At 37.9% G+C, this 22,985-nt stretch overlaps 3 protein-coding genes across 8 annotated transcripts in view; 2 read left to right on the top strand and 1 right to left on the bottom strand.

Annotated features, from left to right (window-relative positions):
• The window catches only part of grid2ipb (glutamate receptor, ionotropic, delta 2 (Grid2) interacting protein, b), a 28,439-nt gene extending 13,778 nt beyond the window's left edge, over positions 1–14,661 (bottom strand). For 2 of the 5 annotated variants that reach the window (XM_053511706.1, XM_053511707.1), the window contains exons 1-5: positions 11,123–11,358; positions 10,231–10,484; positions 9,524–9,853; positions 9,238–9,392; positions 1,310–1,573 (exon numbers count right to left, since the gene is read on the bottom strand). In XM_053511706.1, coding sequence (XP_053367681.1) covers positions 1,310–1,573; positions 9,238–9,392; positions 9,524–9,853; positions 10,231–10,484; positions 11,123–11,267 — 1,148 coding nt within the window. In that variant the 5' untranslated portion in view covers positions 11,268–11,358. Of the gene's footprint in view, positions 1–1,309; positions 1,872–9,237; positions 9,393–9,523; positions 9,854–10,230; positions 10,485–11,122; positions 11,373–12,608; positions 12,788–14,563 lie in introns of those variants that run through there. The other 3 variants (XM_053511708.1, XR_008365627.1, XM_053511709.1) reach the window with 3 other exon arrangements.
• A 144-nt stretch (positions 14,662–14,805) lies between these two features.
• Positions 14,806–19,259, top strand: zdhhc4 (zinc finger DHHC-type palmitoyltransferase 4). 2 transcript variants are annotated; one of them, XM_053511794.1, is made up of 7 exons: positions 14,806–14,882; positions 15,158–15,287; positions 16,737–16,810; positions 17,251–17,429; positions 17,510–17,635; positions 17,766–18,010; positions 18,331–19,258. In XM_053511794.1, the coding sequence occupies exons 2-7, from the start codon at positions 15,165–15,167 to the stop codon at positions 18,619–18,621; spliced, it is 1,038 nt and encodes a 345-aa protein (XP_053367769.1). In that variant the 5' UTR covers positions 14,806–14,882; positions 15,158–15,164; the 3' UTR covers positions 18,622–19,258. The 2 variants fall into 2 exon arrangements, with proteins under 2 accessions (XP_053367769.1, XP_053367770.1); XM_053511795.1 differs by lacking the exon at positions 14,806–14,882 and having other exon boundaries at positions 15,206–15,287; positions 16,741–16,810; positions 18,331–19,259.
• Positions 19,260–20,010: 751 nt separating this feature from the next.
• On the top strand, positions 20,011–22,850 carry pgp (phosphoglycolate phosphatase). The gene is made up of 2 exons (XM_053510882.1): positions 20,011–21,216; positions 22,190–22,850. The coding sequence occupies exons 1-2, from the start codon at positions 20,622–20,624 to the stop codon at positions 22,513–22,515; spliced, it is 921 nt and encodes a 306-aa protein (XP_053366857.1). The 5' UTR covers positions 20,011–20,621; the 3' UTR covers positions 22,516–22,850.
• The last annotated feature ends 135 nt before the right edge of the window (positions 22,851–22,985 follow it).

Below are 22,985 nucleotides of genomic sequence, written 5' to 3'. Positions count from 1 at the left end.
TGGGCGAAGACGGAGGTGAATAAGCAGGAAAATGCCATACCATTTATACAAGGCAAACTCATACAGCTACTGTAAATGAGGATGTATTGAATAAGACAGATAAAAAGACAGGAATCGGTGATGCTTGATAAATGATGAGCTGAACACAAGAAGAAAGAGATGAGCAGATTAGACATCTTTATCATGAGAGTAAATTATGTCTGATCTATAGATTCAACAGTTAAAAAATGTAACCTTGTGGCCATAATGTGCTTTTGACTGAAATAACACCATTTTAATGGTGGAAAGAAAGACATTTTTGTTTTTACAGTCTTAATGAAGTAACCTTCAAAGCATTTTTAATTAATTAAATTAATAATATTTTTATACTGATAGAGAAAGGCAGTCTGATTATAATCTATGTAAAATTAAAATATGGTAAAAACAGAATTACAAAGATTATAAAAGGCAGCAGCAGTGATGCTAGAATAAATCTTGACAATTTGAAGGCCACTTATTTATGTAATAGCTCTTATAATAAATGTCTTATAATAAATGTCACAGTATAAAGGTTTCTGCAGTACCACAGAGGCATTATAAGTGGGCTTCATGGCCATCGTCTGATGAGATACATAATGTATGCTTAATGAATAGGCACTTGCTGTTTTATGAGATAAGTATGTATTTAGCATTACAGGGCAATAGAATGGTTCAACAGAGATGTAAACACTGTGTGTGTGTGTGTGTGTGTGTGTGTATGCACAAAGATATCTACCTGTTAGTTTTACTTAAATATATTACACTTTTACTTCATTCAGTTTCATCAAGCAGTTGATATGAAGTCCTGAAACAAGCATATGCCAATGATGCTGTTCCCATCCACCCACACACACACTCCTACACATGACGCAGGTCCAACATTCCACAGGCTGTGAAGTGTCAACATTGATGTTTTTTTCTTTTAATTAAAAGACATCCTCATACAGATTTGTCCTTTATTTTACCGTACATTCATATTAACAGAGAACACTCTTCCCTTTGGAAAGAGCAATGCGAAAGCAAGGTACATCCTGTCCATCTCTGTGTCACACGCAGTACCTGTTCTAGTGCAACGTCTACTGTAATATACACAATACACAACCATTTTCTTATCAATAAAATCTACTGTGACTCTGTTATGCACATAGGGAGTCCATGTACACGTATATACCTGTATTTAAGGTAAACTCCAGGAATATCCAGAACACACAGTAATTCATCAATGGAATTAGAATTAAAATGCTCAGAAAATAGTCTATCGGGTGTGATGTGTGTTTATATTTAAATATACCTCTGATTTGCCCCAGATGGGGGGGCGCTGGGGACACCAGCCGAGCTCTTCTTGTGGCCACGTTCGTGGTTCTCTCCGGTGTCTCTGGGCACTGAGCTGGCCCTTTTGGATGCATGGGGTCTGTCATGGTGCTCCTGGCTGCGGCTGCGACGCAGTCGGTTCTGGCCCGGCTCACTCACACTTTTACTGCGGCACACACGGTTGAGGAGACTTTGGGAGACGGCGTCGTCGAACCTCTGCCGGTGCTTCTTGGGGATGAAGATCCTAGCAAACATGGTAACAGCGAGGCAGAAGAAAGATGAAAATCAGCTGTAAAGAGCCATTAAGTTTTAGATTTGAGACCAGTTCAGATTGCAGTGCTCTCCACCCGAAGACGTCAGTCGTGTTCAAGCAACAGCTTACAACAGATTCCTTTCTCTTTGATGAAAATAAGTAGCTGTAAAAATGGTCCTTTTCAAAAATCCACTACAGCAGTACAGAGTGTCCTTTTGTGCTGCAGATTATGACTGAGCCTCTCAAATGAGAATAGATGTCTGGTTTCCTACTGACAAGCTACCGCTATAGCAGGCGGCATACAGCAAATTGAAAAGTGTGGGAGTATATTTCACACCCTCTCACTCCCCAGCTCTCTCCCTCTCTTTCTCTCTCCTTCTCTCTCTCTCTCTCTCTCTCACAGACAAACACAGATGCACATGCACATACACATGCACTCTATTTCTCTCACACTTTTATAAAATTATTTTTATAATGCACAAATATTTTAGTATTCTGATGTACTGTATCTGTACTCTATACAGACATATTGTATCATAATGTAGGGTCCAAAAGTCTGAGACCACTGCTTCTGTTTTATTATTTTTTTTTGTCTACTTTAATAGTCTGTCATTCATTACAAAGCGTATTACTGACAACAACTTTTGTAAAAAAATTCAGTCTTTGAAACAGTTACATGAATTGCAGTGTTTCTTCCTATTTGGTATGTCCCTTTGTTTGCTCTAATGACAATAGAAAAATATATATAAATTAACCGCAAAATATAAGTTTACGTTGGCAGGTATAACCAGGACTTGATTAAATTTCTCGTGAATGAAGGCATATTAACAGTAGACTTTAAGCAGAGTACAGTGATAAGACTCTTGGTGTCTAAGAATGACAATCCCAGCTGAGGTAGCTTGGGGCCCACTGCATTTGTTCCCGTAAATATTGAGCATGTGGAACGCCTGACCCTTTAAAACTGATGGATAACTTGCAGAAGAGACAGATCTGTCTGTGGGAACTGTACAACATCATTCACCAACACCACTTGCATATTACAGGAACTCGGCTGTGAGTTATTGCCACATGCCCTGTACAGTCCTGACCTCACCCATGCCATGTCCACATGTTTGGGCCATTGAAGGAGTTCCTGGGAGGCCATGGTATTAAACATGAAGCAGGCAGTCCATCAATGGCCCTTGGATACTTGGTACTTATGGTATCCAAGGGCCATTGATGGACTGCCTGCTTCATTAGTGTAGGAAATTCTATAGAGAAATGTGTTCAGTTATTCTGCACAATCAAAAGTCCTAGTTCGACTTGAACACCGAATACATGACTGGTGTCCCTTTTGGTGTCCACATCCAGGGACAATAAGCAAATACATTTATCACAAAACAACAACAGCTCCATTTAAAACGATGCATTTTAAGTTAAAAATTACAATCACCTATGCTTAAAAGACTTCAGGGGGAAAATTTAAATATGCTATTATGTGATGAAGGCTGCACTGACAATCCACAGATGCCTCCAGGTGCACATTATCTATGCAGAGCTGAGTGAAGTAGCTTAGATAAGAGATGTCTATTGAGGAGAGGGAAGTCTACCTAAATGGAGATTATTAAATAGATAAGGATACCAGCACAATCAGTACATATGATAATGTAATGTTATATTTCTGGAAACATAGAAGCTGAAAAAAATAATATTAAATTGGGGGGAAAAATTACATTTGTTACATTTATCATATATTTGCTTTTGTAAATGTAATATGTATGAAGAACATTTTTGCAAATGTCATTATTGTCAACAGAAGCAGATTTGAGTCTTACATTTCACCATAGATACCTTATATTTTTTATTTAAAAAGCCAAAAAAAAAAGAGAGCGAGTGCTCAAATCCACTTTTTTTTTTTCATAATCAAATGGTGGAGACTGCATAAGTGTATTTTATATATACAGCTCCGAATAAAAAACAAAAGCCCATTACAAAATGATCAGTGTTTCTGCTTTTACTTTTAATACATTTGTGTTTACAACAAGGACACCTGTTTATAGATTTCAGCTTAGCATTCAATACCCTTACCCCAAAAATACCTGATCGGAAAGCTGAGCCTGTTGGGCCTGAACACCTCCCTCTGCAACTGGATCCTAGACTCCCTAACCAGAAGGCCTCAGTCAGCAATCAGTGCAAATAAGGGACAGCATTACCAAGAACGACGAGTTAGCATACAGATAGGTTAGTGAAGACAATAAACTGTCTCTGAACATTGATTTAAAAAAACAAAAAAACAAAACGGTTGTTGACTTCAGGAGGACACGGAGCGACCTCTCTCCGCAGACCATCAAGTGCTTCTCTGTGGAGATCGTCAACAGCACCAAATTTCTGGGTGTCCATCTGGATGAGAATCCTACCTGGTCCCTCAGCACCAGCTCTTTGCACAAGAAAGCCCAGCAACGTCTCTTCTTCCTGAAAAGGTTGAGGAAGGCCTAGCTTTCTTTCATCACAGATTTTTACCATCTTGTATGGAGGGACTATCAAGAACATCCTAAGCAGCTGCATTACTGTCTAGTTTGGGAATTGTACCTTATCGCACTGCAAGACTCTACAGCGGAGTAGATAATTAGGACAGCCAAGAAGACCATTGGGGTCTTTCTTCCCTCTGTGGGAAAATTCTACAACACACACTGTATCCGCAAAGCCAACAGCATTATGGCAGATCAGACACACCCATAACACTTATTCTTCACCCTCCTGCCATCTGGAAAAAGGTACCAAAGTATTCGGGCCCTCACATCCAGACTGTGTAACTTCCTTCCACAAGCCATCTGTCTCTTCAACAAAAAGAAACTGACACACATACACATTCACTCAGATAAACTCAATCACCTTAAAACAATGGGGCTTTACAGATATCTGCAAACAAACTGATCAACAACCATCCAGCAATCTCACATACCAACCTAAAATAGCTTTTTGCACAATATTTATTACCTGTTACAGTGGAACCTTGGATTGTGAGCATAATTTGTCGTGGAAGTGTGCTTGTATATCAAAACACTCGTATATCAAAGAATTTCCACATAAGAAAAAATGGAAACTTTGATGATTTGTTCCACAACCCAAAAATATTCATATAAAAATAGTTAAAAAATATAAAGTAAAAATAAATCAAATTAAATTGCACTTTACCTAAAAAATCGTGGTAGTAGTGATTAAGACCAGAAAGAGAAGTTGAGGAAGGGGGGATGGCGGCTATAATACTGTGACTATGTGTGTGCACGTAAAGCATCTTTTATTTTGTGTCACACACACAGTTTACCGAATAGAGACTTACCCTCACTGTGTGTGTGTGTGCGTGTGTGTGTGTATGTGTGTGACACAAAATAAAAGATGCTTTACGTGCATGCATATGCATGCGTGCCACACGATACATGAGGATACTTGGTACTCGTATATCAACACTCAAACTTTTATTAATTTAAAATGTATTTAAAAATTTTAGCTCATCTTGCAGAACACTCATAAACCGGGTTACTAGCGATCCAATGGTTCCACTGTACCACATGTTTTTATGTCTTTGCTGCTTAGTACAAGAAATATTTACTGTTCTCATCTCACTACCTCAACACATAACCTCATTACCAAAGTATTGAATTGTGTCATGTTGCCGCTCTTGTGTCATATGCACTTTTATGTCTTTTTATATAATACTTAGTTTTTTTGTAAATGTATAGTGTTAACCTGTTTTGAATCTGCTAGTCATCTGATCAGGTGTCTTGGTTAACTAGTTAGTTTTGTTAATTTATGCCATACATTTATATTTATGTTGTTTGTGTGTAGCACCTTGGTCCAGTAGGGATGCTGTTTCGTTTCACTGTGTATTAAACTGTATATGGTTAAAATGACAATAAATGACCACTTGACTTGTTTTCTTAAACTGAACAGTTTTGTTTTATTTTATAAACTTCTGACAACATTTATTCCAAATTTTAAGTAAAAATAATGCTTTTGTTAGAAAATGAAACATAGTTATGGCACTAACGTTTCAGAAATCAGTATTGGTGGAATTTGCAGTCACAGTTTGGTGTCCTGGCATGCTCTCCACCAGTCATTCACATTGCTTTAGGGTAATTTTATGCCATTCTTGGTACAACAATCCAAGCAGCTCAGGTTTTTTTGGCTATCCATCTTCATTCTCATTAAATTCCAGAAGTTTCCAATGGGGTTCAGCTCTGGAGATTGCGCTGGCCATGACAGGGTCTTGATCTGGCAGTCCTACATCCACAGTCTTAATTGACCTGGCTGTTTGGCATTGGGCATTGTCTTGTTGAAAAAGCAATCGGCAGGGTTGGTGAACATAGTCAGAGCAGAAGAAAGCAATTGTTTTTTCAGGATATACAGTGGGACAAAAAAGTATTTAGTCAGCCACTTATTGTTCAAGTTCTCCCACTTTAAAAGATGAGAGAGGCCTGTAATTTTTATCATATGTATACCTCAACTGTGAGAGACAAAATAAGAAAAAAAAATCCAGAAAATTACATTGTAGGATTTTTAAAGAGTTTATTTGCAAATTATGGTGGAAAATAAGTATTTGGTCAAGCATGTCTGCATACTTGCAGACATGCTAATTTAAAGAGGTTACAGGTTTGTGGGAGCCAGAAATCTTGCTTGTTTGTAGGTAAACAAATACTTATTTTACACCATAATTTGCAAATAAATTCTTTAAAAATCCTTCAATGTGATTTTCTGTTTTTTTTCTTATTTTGTATGGTTGAGGTATACCTATGATGAAAATTACAGGCCTCTCTCATCTTTTTTAGTGGGAGAACTTGCACAATTGGTGGCTGACTAAATACTTTTTTGTCCCACTGTATATGTATGTACAGTATATATAAATAATGTATAGCTTTACTAAGAATAATAATAATCGGATTACTTCAGTACACAACTCCAGCAGTAAATAATGCAAGCATGTTGCTCATTCCACTTTAAAAATAAGATTTACATGTTAAAAAGAAAACAATAAAGTTTTTATGCTGCTATATATAAAAATGGAAAAAAAATCTGTCAGTTCAAACTGTACCAAAAATACCTATTACTTATTACATATTACTTAAAGCCCTTTAAATTACCATTGTGTATAAAATGTGCTATACAAATAAACTTCCCTTGCCCTTTACTTAATTACATAATGCCTATTACCTAATTCCATGCTGATTACTAAAATGCATTAGTCAGAATTCCATTCATATTAAATATAATAATTAAAAATGTTACTATAATTTTATTTTACAATTTTTGACATAATCTCTTTGTCCTCCTCTTCTAAACACTTGGTCCATCTGTCAACAAGCTTTTGGATTTAAATGTTTTTAGGCTGAGCTGCGAGCCACGGATACACCACTGTCTTCACTTTTTCATCAAAAGTGAATCTTCATCGTCATAGGGCTACTTTCAGGGAACCAAACAGGTGAAAGTCAGATGAAGCAGGATCAGGACTATAGGGAGGATGCTTTACCACCTCAAAATGAAGTTTTGCTGAGTGTTGACAGTGTTGGCAGAAGTGTGTGGCAGTGCATCGTCATGCAAGATCACAACGCCCTTGGCAGTAGTTCTCTGCATTTAAATTGAAGTTTAGGCTTCAGCTCTTTAATAAGCATCTCACTGTAACAAGCACTGTTGATAGTTGAATGTTTTTTCCTGATAATGTTTCAATACTGGCCCTTAGGAATCCCAGAAAACTGTAAGCATCAATTTTCCATAGTTGACTTTTGAACTTTTACTTGGACAGTGTTTGAAGATGCTTCTGTTCCACACTTTGCTATTTATTCTCAGGCTTGTAGTAATGTATCTGTGTCTCTTCATCAGTAATGATTCTCTGTAAGAAACTTTCACCTTCCTTAGAGTATTGGTCCAAATTTTGTTTGCAGATATTCAAATCACTGCATGCTGCTCTTCTTTCATGCAAATTGCAAGTGGGGCAACAATTCTTTCTCAGTCTGCAGTTACAAATGAACTGATGCAACAAGTTCACACCTGCACAGCACTGACTGGGGAGACAGTAGCCTTGAACAGAAAGCGCTGATAGGACAGTGCAGCTAAGAGAAGTATTAATATAACCGGAGTTGACTCACCCTATATTAATAAAACAAGGCAAGGCACAGTTGGAACAGAGCAAAGGCACTTGAATAGTCTTTGTACTTTCAGAAATTAGCAAGGACATGTCAAAAGAATACACCCACTTGGCAGTGAGCTGCAAAAGCATAATGCTGAATAAAGAGAAGAAAAGAGAGAAATGTAAAATGTCTGCAGGCTCGCAGATTAACATATTTTAATATTCCCCTTGTATGGAAACACTGTCTCTATGCCTTGCCACCATGACAACCAAGTCAAACAGTGAACATTAGTATTATTAGCAATAAATGCTGGGTAGCATCCCAGTAGGCCATCACAAACTGTGTTATACTCATGGTGTTAAAACACTGACCCAGATAGTGTTCAGTAGGTTAGAAATGGAAATCAAAAACACTCTTAATGTCACAAAAAATCAGTTGCAAGTATAACTCTATGACTACTTGAATTGACCTATGAGAAACATTACTTATACATACACTCCATGCAGCTGCGGCTCAGATGTCCGGCAGATTATTGTTCAGCACAAATGCAAACACTGGTTTTCTGACTGATGTACAAATACAGTAGTACATTCACATTTACATTCATTATATTATGTATCAGCCAATAGTCATGTAAAACATTTGCAATCCGTCACAATTCTCATTAGACATTTTTTGAATACAGCCCTTGTACATCACTACAGCACTAGGACCCCCAGACCTGCTGCGCAGATGATGATGTCCAAATGAACTGCCCTTCCCTCTAAAGTTAAACTAACTTGCATAAAATGTTAAATGTTACTCCAGTCTTAAGCTGTTATTACATAGAAAAATAGAGTAATAGCTTTAGCATCTTTCTGTCTCAGTAACACCCCATTATTAAACCAAGAAATGATAAAAACACTGTAGTACGTATCTAGTAACAGATGTTTTGTGAGATTTTTGTACCAGGTGATCAACTTCCTTAAAAGGTTTTGCTTTACTGTTTACAGCTAAAATCAAACATGGTTCTAAAAACCAGTTAATTTTTCTGTGCTTGCCAAGCAGACAGATTGTGTTGGGATACGGAGCTGTGTCTGCAACAGATCTGCTGCACATGCAATATCATGCCTTAAAACTAGTGAACTGCTATAAAAGGAATTTTAGATATGGACATGCTCACGTTAAATACAGCAAAATAAGTGGATTAAAATAAGTGGAGCAACAACAGCAACAGATGAAATCCAGCTGATCAAGAGCTTTATTCACCCAGACTGACTAAGACTCACTAATCTTACTCCAAGACTTAACACAGACACTTCAGGTCCCCTTGCAAGTTACTACCAAATTCTATACTTTAATACTAACAAAATTAGAAAATTCTTCTTACATCCTGTTTAAGTGATTATTAGTTTGAATCTTACAGTCTGTAGGTGAAAAAAAAAGAAACACTGATGCCCTCTAGTGGCCACCTTACAGTGCGGACACACTTAAAGTGGTGTAGGTCAGAGGAGCACTAAAATAGAGGTTAAAAACTAGAACACAGTGAAAACTGTCGAGAGGTCTTAAGCATACCTGACATTAGAAATGAGTTGTTGCTGCTCCTCAGTGGTCAGGATGTCAGGAAGAACAGATGCCAGCCACTCCACCTTCCTCTCAGCAGCAAACTGCTTTAGTACAGCAAACAGCTTCTCTTTTACCTCAGGTGATTTCCCCAGCACCTCCTCAACCTGATACAGAATTCCACAAAAACATGCCAATGAATGTCATGACCTTGAATCGTGATAAACATGTACAGAAAAACAACACCTTACTCATGTGTGACGTTTGTGTTTACTGTTAAAGAGACAAAACTACTCACCCTTTTATTGAATTCTAAGGCTTTATGTTTGCGGTCCAGTCTTGTGCTTTCGTTGCTTCTCTGCCACTCGTCTATGGAGCTGCTACGCTTCTGCCGGCTGCCCATGCAAAGCACTCCAAGGCGCAGCGTGCGACCCTGTGATGCCTTTATTAAGGTAGCAGCCATCTCGTGATGCTTCACAGGGATTCCATTAACTTCCATGACGTAATCTCCAGCCCTTAGACCACTGCGCCCAGCAGGGGAGCAGGGAGAGCAGTCCTCCACCAGCAGCGGGCAGTCTCCCACGATAGTAAAGCCAAAACGGCCATCAGGGCCTGGGATAATATCCATCTGCAGAGCCCAAGAGAAACTGCAAAATTGACAACTGTCACTGACATAAGTATTTTTTTTCTAAGAAAAGAAGTAAGAAGTAAATATACGAAATAAATAATTAAATGTCAGGCATTGTGGCTATTTATGTAAAAACATTGTAATGTATATTTTAGGTCTCTAAAGGCAAGGTGAAGAATATGCAATAATCAGGACTTGCTGTGCATGATTATTTAAAGAAAGAAAATAGAACAAAATAGAGGTCATCCAATGCACACCAGTCTAGTAAAGACTTTAAGAACTTGGCAGGAAAACTCAGTAATGATGAGGCACATTCGAAAAAAGGGAATTAATACGAAGTTAATGAGGAAGATATTAAAGAAAGATATTTCGCAAACCTGGTGTATTCTGGAGACCACGCCAATGCTGGGGGGGATGTTTTTTTGTGCCTGTGCCAGGGCAATGACAGCATGAGCTCCCAGATTGGAAACATCTTGGCCTTCAATCTCCAGCACCTGGTCTCCAGCCTGGAGGCCAGAGAGGTGAGCACTGCTACCCTCCTCTACTGTAAGGATATAGCTGGGCCCAGTGCCCCCCAGCTGGAAGCCAAACTCCTCTGGCCAGCCCTGGTTAGATGTTGGCATACTAAGAACTGTAAGAGAGAAGGAAAAGCACATGTTCACTTGAGTAATGATGCCATGACTGGATCTGTGCCAAACATTTTACCAAACCACAATCCTGGTCTCAAATTACTAAGCAATCGTTTAGGATAATTGGCAATTGGACAAGTAGCCATGCAAGCAGCTCAGATTGCTTAGTAAATGATAATACCCAGTATTAATGCAAAGTAGAAGAACTTTCAAAGTATGAGATTATGTTGCAGGCTCACAGCTGAGAAGTCTCAGCTGACTCCTCAAACCTTCTGCTGTCATTGACCTCATTGAGAACACCCATGCCTAAAAGACAGACCATTACACAGCCATTTTTCGCTCAGCTGCATGCCATAAAATTTCCCAATCCCTTCACAGCATAATGTTTACTTTAAGATGGATGTAACAGAGGATAAAAGAAAATCAGTATAAAAATATGTGACATCCACATATGTTGAACAAAATCTAGCAATTTACTGGTTTAACAAACCAATATAGGCTTAAACATAAATCTATGATAATATATGTTCAGATTTGTAAAGCAACATGTTTCACTCCTGTTAGCATCTATGCTCAGTTTATGAGAAAATCACATTCTTCTGTATCCTTAGAAGCAGTTTAAAATCTAATATAAACTTACAGAAATCTTTAGGTGGGTAACGTGTTCCAGACTTCTGGTTTTGGCGTAAGGATGACCTCCCTTTCTTATTTTGCAGGAATCTCCTCATTTTGCCCAAACAAGTGTAGTTATAACAATTAGAAAAGAAAAAGAAAAAAAAAAACATCCGGTACACTTCTCCCACCTAAGTGACTCCTACACGCATTCCTCAGATCCTGTAATCGAGCATTACCAGGCAAGGAGCAGAACCTTCCCAATGCCCTCCATCATCAAAGTCAACAATGCCGAGTACTGACACATAAAAAGGTGAGGGGCACACAGTGCCGAAATCCTTTTCTTCGTCACATTGACTCTGCATCTCTGGCAAGTCTGTCTAGTCTTGCCTGCAGAGCTAACACTGTGAAACTGGGACAGTGTAGCACAGATCCTTAATAATTCTCTCTCCAAAAAGGGTAAAGTGAGGCCCCATTTTGCTATAAATATCTTCCTCCCATACTCTGACAGCTAGCTCCCTCTCCAAGGGATGGAAAGTGGCCCAGTATCAGCATGGGGATGTAGCAGAACGGTTGAGGCTAATTAGAACGTCTGTGAGAGGATCGCAGTCACGCCAGTGCAATTAAATCCCTTGCTCTGGATTACACAGATTAAACGATACATGTTAAGATCCCCTGACCATATGATAGAAACTCACACTTGGACAGTGCATCCTGGGAAAAGACTTGTGAAAGGGAGATTGATTTGCCCAGAAAGCTCAACTATGGGCTCAATGACAAATATGGATTCAGTGACCATATACTGTACTTATTCCCCAAGTAGAACATTAAGGCAATACTCAGTCAATCCTCAAAATGCAAAAATAATAGCTCTAGCATAACAGATGTAACAATCACATTTTGATTTAATCTAATTAAACAAGTAACTGCCAGGTACAAAGACAAGTGACTCTGGGTTTGTGAATTATTTAGCACCAGTGCCAAATACACACTCTTCCTCAATCAATGTCTCATCTTACCAGCTCAAAGGCTTTGGACCATGAGGCAGAGAAACGGTTTGGGATTTCAAAGAAAGTGCAGTTCTTTGACTGTGCACTCAATTAAAACACTTTTGGTTGTACTAACTTAAAATAGTCATTAGCTGTGTTCCTTAAGAGACAGGATGCAGTACAGTTTGGTGATTACCCTGAACAAAAACAATGATTTAACTTACCACTTAATACCTGGTTAAGTAGATGCTTTAGTGGTGAAAAATCACCCCTCTAATTCATCTTTTAAAGAATGCATTCAATTTAAAAGAAATTATAATAAAATATAAACCCCTTTTCCCCTTAAGAGAGTAAATTAAGTACTATAAGTGAAAATCTGCTTTACTTCCAAAACATGTGCACACAGAAAATAAACTCTGTCCAATTTCAACAAATAAACAGTACAGCAACAACTCTGAGAGAACCACAAACCCCAAAACACCCCTAGTTTATAGCCTAAAATACATCATAGAGATGCTTACATACCTTTTTTATAATTGTTGTATTCGTTGCTGGACATTGAGACCTTGAGAGTTTTTTTTCCTTCACTACCAGGTCCTGAAGCCATCACCTGTGTTGCGCTGTAACCTGAGAAGTTGTTTGCAGCTCCAGCCAGGTTTCAACCACAGCAACCCGAGACTTATAGACATCCATCTAGAACTGTTCTAATACAGTAAAAAATAGGGCAATTATAAACACTGCAGCATTTAGATTAGACAATATTAGAGAAAAATCTGCAATATGTACTTTAGTAAACATTGAGTGGGCGGGTGGGGGGGACCGTCTATGTTTCACCTGGCACATCAGGCGACGGATTCTTCCCACTTTAGAAATATATCCGTTGTTTGGCAGTTATGGGTGATGGACCATGCTTAAGGGTCCAACAGTGACCACACAGCTGGGGCTCAAACTGGGGACATCCTGATCAGCATGCCAACACTTTAACCACCAAGCTACCCCTGCCCCATTGAGCAAGTAAAGACAGACATTTTTAATGTACAATTCTTAAGGAATTTTATGTATACTATGTTTTTGTATTTATACCAAAATGTTATATATTAAGGTATCCTCAGAGGCAATTAAGTAATCAATTAATCAATCAATAATTCATTCATTCATTAATTTATTTAAATGTCAGTTTTTCAGTCATTAATTTGAAGACCTAATGATGGTAACTATGGGGGAAACATTATATATAAAAAATAGAGACTGTATTGAATATTTAAATTGTTTTTTTAAGTTTCATAATTATAAAAAAATTGCTTTTGTCTAAGAAGCCTTTCTCACAGCCAAGAATAACAACAGGTCTCTATGTATCAGCTGCTGATTGACAGATAAGTATAGCTCTGGACAAGTATCTCAAGTTTCCAGACCAAATAACCTTCACAACACTTCATCCTAACATGGACATTTTTTCAATTACCACCAGACAAATGGAAGGGGTTTGCACAAAGTCTGTCATTATTAATCCATGTGATTAATCTAGAAATTTTAATGTGTTACTATTTTTTATTATACAGTTAATGCATATAATAAGAGGACTGAGGAAACATCATCGGTTGTGCCGAATGTCAAGTTTGATTATAAAAAACCTTTGGGTGAAAGTTTGGATAAAACCAAAGTTGTGTTCTCGAGCTTCTTCAGGGGGAAATATTTTTACCAGAATAAAGTGATTATAGGATATGGGAATGGTGGTTCAGGTGGTTAAGGCTCTAGGTTTTTGATTTTCAAATCTGAGGATCCAGGTTTGGACTCTGCTGTCGGTGGGGAGGTTTTTATTTAACATTTGTTAAATGTTAATGTTTGAGATATTATAAAAGTGCACAATCATGTCATGTATTTCTTTATTCCAACACTGCACGTTTTATAATACAAGTAAATCTAGTACTTAAAAGTCTTAAAGTATTTTAAAATTGTGATTAATCAAATTAAATTTTTAAGCGATTGACAGCTTTAGTTTGCACGCAAGATAATATCCCACATTATACCAACGATTCCCATTATACACTCCCACCATTTGCTTTCATTAGGTGCCTGCATCAGGTTTTATAACAGTGATGCTTGCTTACAATGCGAAAAATAACACGAAGAAGGAAAACCACCCCCAGCATGTCACACTGCCACCACCTTTAGCTCACAGCTCTACAAGATTAGAAGATATAATAATTTAGATAAAAACACACAACCAGAAAAATAGGAGAGAGAGAGAGGGAAGGGAGAAAACAACTCCAGTGTCAGTAAAGCAAGACATATGCAATACAAAACACTGGTGAAGCAAAAGCATATGTACCACAAAAGCAGCAGTGAAACAAAAGCAGCAGTGTCCATGCATTAGTTCACAGCACCCACTTCAACCTATAGTCCTAATGGCCAAAATGAAATAAATTAAACATGTGCATGCCACAGAGGACAATAAAATGTACTGAAGAGAACAAACATACCTGTTCGAAAACTCTAAATCGGCAATCTATAGGGACACTTTTTAATCTCTTTTATAACCAAACAAATCAAAAAGTTGGAGAGAAGTTAAACAGTACAAATGAAAGTACTTTTAATTACTTTATTAATTAGGCGATCAAATGAGTAAATAAATGCGTTACTACTAAATGAGGTTCGGCCTTACTGGGGACTTTTACATTGACGTTAACTGAAATCACGCTGTTGTTTTTACTCGCTTCACGCTGCTGTTACCTGTGGCGAATGAAAAGAGATGAGGAAATAAACTGGAAGTGTGGAAGAATGTTTTGTAAATGAACAAAGGTAAAGGTTTCAGTATTTTTTTTCCCTTTAGTAAAAGTGCGTTTGCGTATGGCGAGATAAAATGAAATCGTTACACAGTTGCTATGTATCAAGCTGTAACTTGTGTAGTTGTGTAGCTTGCTGGTTACGTGAACTGAAATAATGTACAATGAACCTAGAACGGACACAAATACATACTATATATATATATATATATATATATATAAACCGTAGAATTTACACTTACTAGAAATGACTTACAATTGAGAATAAATCAGTGTGCTTTGTTTGTACAGCAGGTAAATGGACTTCCTGACTCTTTTCGGGATCTATGTGGTGGTGGTGCTCACCTGCATCGCCCTGGTGTGTAAATACTCAGGCCAGCAGCACACTCCTTTAAGCCGAGTCTACAACAAGCTCTCTGAGGTAAACCTCCTGCAACAGACAGACAGGGAGCTGAGAAAAAGTTTCAAACTCTAATTTGTGTTAACTTAAATCTCTCAAATAACACAAACATCTTCCATTGCTGAATATTCAGGGTTGTCAGGATCAAAGTGTATCCAAAGTCTATCCCTGTACCATGGGGGGTGAGGCCAGGCCATTGCTGGACATCATTAACACACACAATCACATTTATGTACAATTTAGCATAGACAGTCTGCAACCCAAGCTCAGGACTGAAGTAGGACATTTTTTTCTTTTTTAGAAAAATTTAAGATTTTTAGATTATATTTTTCAATTAGACAAATTTAGAACATAATTTACAAATATCTGTGACTGAAGGATTTATGTTCATTCATTTATTTTGACAACTGCCCCAGACAATCCATTATGCATCAAGTGCATTTTAATAATAATAAAAAAAAGTTTATCCAACTTTTGCTTACAGGGAAACAAAAACATGTCAAAGTCTTTATCTGGGTTAATTACACATACACTACACACAAGATTAAAAATTTGAAAAAACAAAAAGCTGATATATGCTTAGATAGACGTGTCTGTATAATAAACTTATATTAAATTGTTAATTTAAAAATAAATAAATAAATAAAGCATGTTGCAAAGTTTATTTCTGTAAGCTAATTTAGATCCAGAGTTACTTCATGTCTTTATACAAATCTCTAAATATATTGTCTGCTTACTATATGTCGAAAATGCATTGTAACAATATATGATGATTAGAAAAGAAAAAGAACATGAAAAAAGCAAAGAGTAAAGTTTCATATTGTGACCGTTACGTTACTGGGTGTTTTTAAGTATACCTGCTTTTCCTTTCTTTTTTTAATATATATATTTTACAATACAAGATGAAAACAAACACCACAACCCAGAACACCCCCAACCACCACGTAAAAGAACAATAGCAAGAACCCTTAAGGGGGGAAAAAATAACAAAAAATTTCAGCCAGACAAACTGAAAACCATGATAAATTTACAAAGAATGCATAAAAATAAAACTAATACCTACTACAAAACATAAAAAAAATTGCTGTCATAATCAGAACAAGAGCTGGGGTCTGATATAGAGTTTTAACAAAAATTTTGAAAGCATCTTGTTCAGCGATCTCTGAGAAGTGGTGACTTCCACTCTGTTAAAATGATAGGTATCATAGGTAATTCATTTGTTGTATCAGAGTAACCAAGCAAAGCTAGCTTACAGTCATGAGTGATTTTTTTTCATAAACATTTAAATCTTGTCAGAAGCCAATTTCCTTAAGACAAAATCAGGAAGTATGAGCAATCTGTTTCAAATAAACGAGATGTTAGGCTAAATTATATTGAGCTTAGTTTTAGTATAATGCAGTTTGTGTATCACTTTAAAGTGTATGTGGTGAAACCGAGCATTGACTGAACTACCCGTTTTTTTCTACCCAGGTAGTTTCTCCTTGGATTCCACAATGCTTTCAAAATATTTGTTACAGGAGCATGCACAGACTCTTCCACCAGAGGTGAGAAATTTAACCAAATCCAATTTTACCTAAATCTGTATGAACAGAATATTAATGAATATTTTTCATTTGCTCACTGTGTATGAGCACCTAAATTTGTTGTTTAGTGTCCCTTTGTGGGTAGTTAGCCTCATTTAACGGTAAACATATTAATACTTCATTTTCGTCGTACTGTATATAATGTCTTTATACGCTGAAAATATTTAATATACATAGGGCTTTACTTTAAAATCCATATTTTATTCACAAGTTATATTAGTTTTATAAACAACAAGTATTGTTTAAGTGTAATTGTGTCTTTTGCAAGGTCACTGACAACTTTGAGGGAAATTGCATACAACTTGCTTCATGTGTTGGTCTGTTCCGCTAAAATGCACTGGTTGATTAATTGCATAATATTTAATATGTGTGCTTTTTCCCCCCCCACACTTATGCAACAGAAACAGGTTCTTCATTTACTTACACATTGTTCTTGAGACTGTTGTGTATGGAGAATTTTCCTACGAGATCTTCGGGTTCTGTTTAGAAATGGACACCACATTGTTTAACGCATGTCTTCCATATGTCTTCCTGGCAATCAAGTCATACATCTTTTACCTGTGCTGTAGTAAAGATCCAGGTAAGTAGCATATGCTAGTCAAATGATTGCTTGTTGATGAGGAACCTCAGACAGTCCTGCTAAATTTGATTTGTTTTTAGGTACACTGACAAAGGAAAACCATGCAGTCCAATTGAAGGTGTACCAGTATGATGAGAAGTTGTATCAGAAAGGAATCAATTGCCAAACGTGTCAGTTTCTGAAACCTGCCAGATCTAAACACTGTAGTGAGTATTAATTCATCCAGTGAAGTACACAAAGCTAAGCACTATCCTGCAGATTTGAAGTCTTGCTGTTTCACTGACATTTCTAAACTGTAAAAATTGTTGATAGATTTTTTGTTTTTGTCATATTTAGGTGTATGTGACCGATGTGTCCAGAGATTTGACCACCACTGTATATGGGTGAATAACTGTATTGGTGCTCAGAACACTAGATTCTTCATGCTCTACCTGCTGAGTGTATGTGCCATGGCATGTGATATTGCACTTCTCACAGTAGACATGTTGTTTCATACTGTTGTACGATCTGGAATCATGCACGCAAATTACATTGATGCAGAGGGTCTGCGTCAGCCTGTTGGACCACTGTTTGTCGTTCAGGTAGCTCTCTAAAAAATGGATCCTTTCCTAAATAATAATATAAATTAAATTATGGAAAGAAAGATGGATAATAAGTACAAGAATGTATTCACAGTCTTTGAACAGGGCAACCCCACATACTCATGTTTGTAATCACTTTGCAGTAATGCTAAATTGAGTCTTTGTTTATGCTTGTTTTTATAATAGCCTTATTGTTAATTCAGTAACACCTGGGGGGAATAAGGTCTAATTTCACAGTCCAGGAAGTATTGCCTGACATTACACTTGCTTAGATAAAGCTGACATTTCCAAAGCTAAATGATTCAAACCTGTCTCCACAGCATCTCTTCATAACCTTCCCCAGGATAGTCTTCATGCTTGGATTCGTGGTATTTGTGTTTTTCCTCGTGGCGGGATACACTATGTTCCACTGTTACCTGGCTCTGGTGAATCAGACATCTAATGAATGGTTCAAGCGGAAAGGCCACGGCTGCCAGTACTGCAGTCCTGTCTCTGGACGTCAGTGTCATACTTCCCACAACCCTTTGCGTGGTTTTTATCACAGAGGAGTCCTCAAAAATATTGGAGAAATAATTTGGCCTTCATGTCCTACTCAGAAGAAAGACAATTAGTTTCTGGTGAAAAAAAATTACACAACCTTCTTCTCTAACCTCAAATGAAGCGATATGTAATAATGAACTACAGTGTTGGCTCATGTTGCTTTAAATCCATCAGTTTAACATTGTGCAAACTACATTACTGCACATTTGCATTATGTTGTACTTCCTCAAACACACCTCCTTATGTGATTGCTGACAAGTGAAAACACTAGCAGCAAGCCTCCTGAAACCAGACACACCTTGCATATAGAGTTTTATATGATTCTGCGGAATATCAGAGTTGTGTAGAAGTATGTCATGTTACAAGTAATTTAGATAACATTTTAAAGAGTTTATACATAATTGTTTTCAGACCTGTTATTTCACATGAAAAAGCTGACAAACTGTACATGTGGTATTTAAAATGTTTCATACTGCAATGTGTGAGAAATGACATGCAGTTTGCATAATGCTTTCTGTTTACCTTTTGTCAACTTTACATCTATAGCCCCAGTATAAAGAAAAGAAAAAGCAAATTTTTATCCCAAAATATGACTTATTTTATCTGTGATTTTCACTTTGTGTTTTCATTTTAATTTAATGCTTTATTACTAGTTTTTTGTTGTTGCTAAATACATTGTTTTTGGCAGGTGAAATTTTTAGAATAAATGTATTTATTATTATTATTATTATTATTATTATTATTAATAATAATAATCTTATGTTTGTTAAAAAGTGGCTGTATGTCTCCAATATTCCCTGTTAAAAATCTGCTCAGCCTTCAGCTAAGCTAGTCAGATACTTAGTCTTTGCTAATGTTTTATGAATTACTGCTACTAATGCAAAGTTACGGACACGAGGTATATAGAAAAAAATATACTCGGCCAAGGCCAAGATTCCAGGCTGTTGTGCTAATAGGTGTCTGGTATACATTATACTAGTTTTTCACTTTAACATTTAGTATTTGTTTTTTGTTATGGTCTCCTTTATTTACTGGAACCTGGCAACCTACATTTACTGGAGTCTGCAACACAACACTTTACAGTTACTAGAGGCTGGCACACACTACTTGTCAGTTACTGGATTTTGGTACACAATACTTTACTGTTACTGGAACCTGGCACACACATTTCAATTACTGGAATCTGCCACAGTACCTTTCAATTACTGGAGTCTCCCACACACCACTGTTTTTGGCTACTGGAACTTGGCACACACCACTTTACAGTTACTGGAGTCTGCCACACACCAGTTTACACTTACTGGAACTTGGCACACACTACTTTACAGTTACTGGAGTCTGCCACACACTAGTTTACACTTACTGGAACCTGGCACACACTACTTTACAGTTACTGGTGTCTTTTGCACAGCAATTTACACTTACTGGATACTAGCACATACTTTATTGTTACTGGATTTTGCCACACACCAGATTACAGTTACTGGATTTTGCCACACACCAGTTTACAGTTACTGGATTCTGTCACACATCAGTTTACCATTACTGGAGTCAGTCAAACACCAATTTACAGTTCAGTTTCTGGAATCTGGCACAAACCACTTTACTGTTACTGGAGTATACACCAGGTTTCAGCCACTAGAGTCTGCCACACACCAGTTTACAGTTACGGAGTCTGTAACACACCAGTTAATAGTTACTGGATTTGGGCACACACCAGTTTACAGTTACTGGAGTCTGGTACATGTTAGTTTCAGTCTGGTGTACACTATATTTCCGATCCTGTTACTCTCAGTCCGTTTAGATCATTTCAGTCACTGTCCCTTTAAGCCGGTGCGGAAGTGCTGTATGTGCAGTTAATGCAATAAGGTCAGAGTCTCTTAGAAAGCGAATGTATTACTTAACACCAAGCTATCTCGTGTTGCAGCAACTTTTTTTAAACACACCCTTGTTCGTTAGTATTCGCTCACACAGGTAACCGTCGTAACAATAAATAGCGAAGCGGAGAAGGACTCAGCAGCAGCGTGTTTAACCGGCGAGCTAACAGTGTGTGACACCAGCTTATTTCTCAATGGCGGTGTCTAAATGTACCCGGCTGACCGGCCAGTTGACTAAGCAGGTCCTAGACTCCGTGGACAGTGTGCTGTTTGACTGCGACGGAGTGATCTGGCGAGGAGATCAGGCCATACCGGGCGCCCCTGAAGTCATCAACTCGCTGAAAAAAGCCGGGAAGCGCGTGTACTTCGTCACCAATAACAGCACGAAGACGCGCAGAATGTACGCGGAGAAGTTGAGTAAGCTGGGCTTCGAGGCCAGTGAGGACGAGGTGTTTGGAACAGCTTACTGTTCAGCCGTGTACCTCAAAACCGTGTGCCACCTCCAGGGCAAAGTGTACTTGATCGGAAGCAATGCGATGAGGCAAGAGCTGGAGGCGATAGGCCTCGAAGCGGTCGGTGTTGGACCCGATCCTGTCTCAGGAGGGCAGCAAGACTGGGCCAGTGTTCCTCTGGACCCAGAGGTCAAGGCCGTGTTGGTTGGTTTTGACGAGCATTTCAGTTACATGAAGCTGAACAGAGCATTAAAGTATCTGGAAAATGCCGAGTGTCAGTTTGTTGGCACCAACACAGACACCAGGCTTCCTCTCGAAGGAGGCAAATCAGTTCCAGGTAAGACTTAGTTTTCCACTGGTAAAATAATTAAACAAATACACTGATCAGCTATAACCTGCCCAATATTGAGTAGTCCCCACCCTCCTTTTGCCACCAAAACACAATGGTAATTCAAAGTGCTTTACATAAAAGAGAAAAAAAAATCATAAGAAGAAATCTCTAAGAATTTTACAATTATTTAAATTTGTAGTGGCACTTTTAAAAACTACTTAAAATTTGATTTAAAATCAAAATAAAACAGTTTAAAATAAAAGAAACATAAAATACAGTGCAGTCAGTTTGGATGTTGCACAGTGCTCATTTGATATATGCACAGCTAAACAGATGCGTTTTAAGTCTAGATTTAAATGTGACTAATCAATCATCTTGATTTGCACACGCATTGGATCAGACTATGCGGGCCAGTCTTCACTACCCATGTGCATCAGTACGCCTTAGCCACCCATGCCACTTGGCCATCTCCTAGAAAGTGAATGCATTACTTAACACCAGCTGTCTCGTGTTGCAGCAACACTTTTAAACACACCCTTGTCGGTTAGTATTCGCTCACACAGGTAACCGTCATAACAATAAATAACCTTGGTAGGACCCTGTCGACCACTTTACTGTGGTAAAGTTGGATTACTTTTGGTAGGTCCTGACCACTGCAGACAAGGAACCTCCCACAAGAGCTGCAGTTTCGAGGTTGCTTTGACCCAGTCCTCTAGCCATTACACTTTGGCTTGTCAAAGTTTGCCCTTTTTTTTTCTGCTTCCAACACATTAATTTCAGGAAAAAAAAGGTTCACTTGCTGCCTAATATATCCTATATCCCACCCCCTTCCAGTCACCATTGTAAAAAGATATTGGAAATGTATCTACTGTATCTGGGAAATACTGCTACTACTCAAAATTAGGCAGGTGGTCATAATATGGCTGATCAGTGTTGACTGATGTATTAATTGGTCTGGACTGTTGTTGTTTTACTTTAGGTACTGGCTGCCTGTTGAGAGCCGTGGAGACAGTGGCGCACCGAAATGCCCAAGTGGTCGGGAAGCCCAGCAGCTTCATGTTCAAATGCATGGCTAGTCAGTTTGGGCTTGACCCAAGCAAATGTCTTATGGTTGGGGACAGACTGGACACAGACATCATGTTAGGTTCGACCTGTGGTCTGAAGACTATGCTGACCCTCACTGGTGTCTCAACAGTGGCAGAAGCAGAGGAGCACCAAAGAAGCGGATGCCCCAAGCGTCTGGGCATGGTGCCTGATTATTATGTCGATAGCATTGCAGAGATTTTACCAGCCCTGCAAGCATAGTGCATCAGTATTGATGAGGATATTGCGTGTTTCACATAGGTTTAGCAGAAATATAAAATATTATTTTTATTATTATTATTATTTACAAAACAGAACTCATTTAAGCCAACATGATCAGTAGTCAATGTTAACATAAGTGCTGTTTCTTAATTTGGTCTTCGGGACCTCCAGTCAGCACATTCCCCAGGTAATCATTACATAAACCTTTGGTTAAGATGTCTTTGAAACTTAAGACGAATAAAACATGAACTGTCTTGAAGGTTTTGAGGACTAGATAAAGACCAACTGCAACAGAGGATTATAAAATAATTATATATTTTCAAGAAGGATTTTAATCTTTTGTTTCTGATCTCTAGCACTAAGGACCCAGACTCCAATAGTTTCAAGTTTCCCTGACTCCAACACACCTAATATGCAGCTTGTTTATTTTTAAGGATAGGAAAAACTAGAAGTGGATTCCCATGAGTGGA

Source organism: Clarias gariepinus, chromosome 14, assembly GCF_024256425.1.
Source record: "Clarias gariepinus isolate MV-2021 ecotype Netherlands chromosome 14, CGAR_prim_01v2, whole genome shotgun sequence".
In the NCBI taxonomy this organism is placed as follows: domain Eukaryota; kingdom Metazoa; phylum Chordata; class Actinopteri; order Siluriformes; family Clariidae; genus Clarias; species Clarias gariepinus.
Note: the sequence above shows the minus strand (reverse complement) of the source record. Positions and strands in the feature narration are given on the sequence as shown.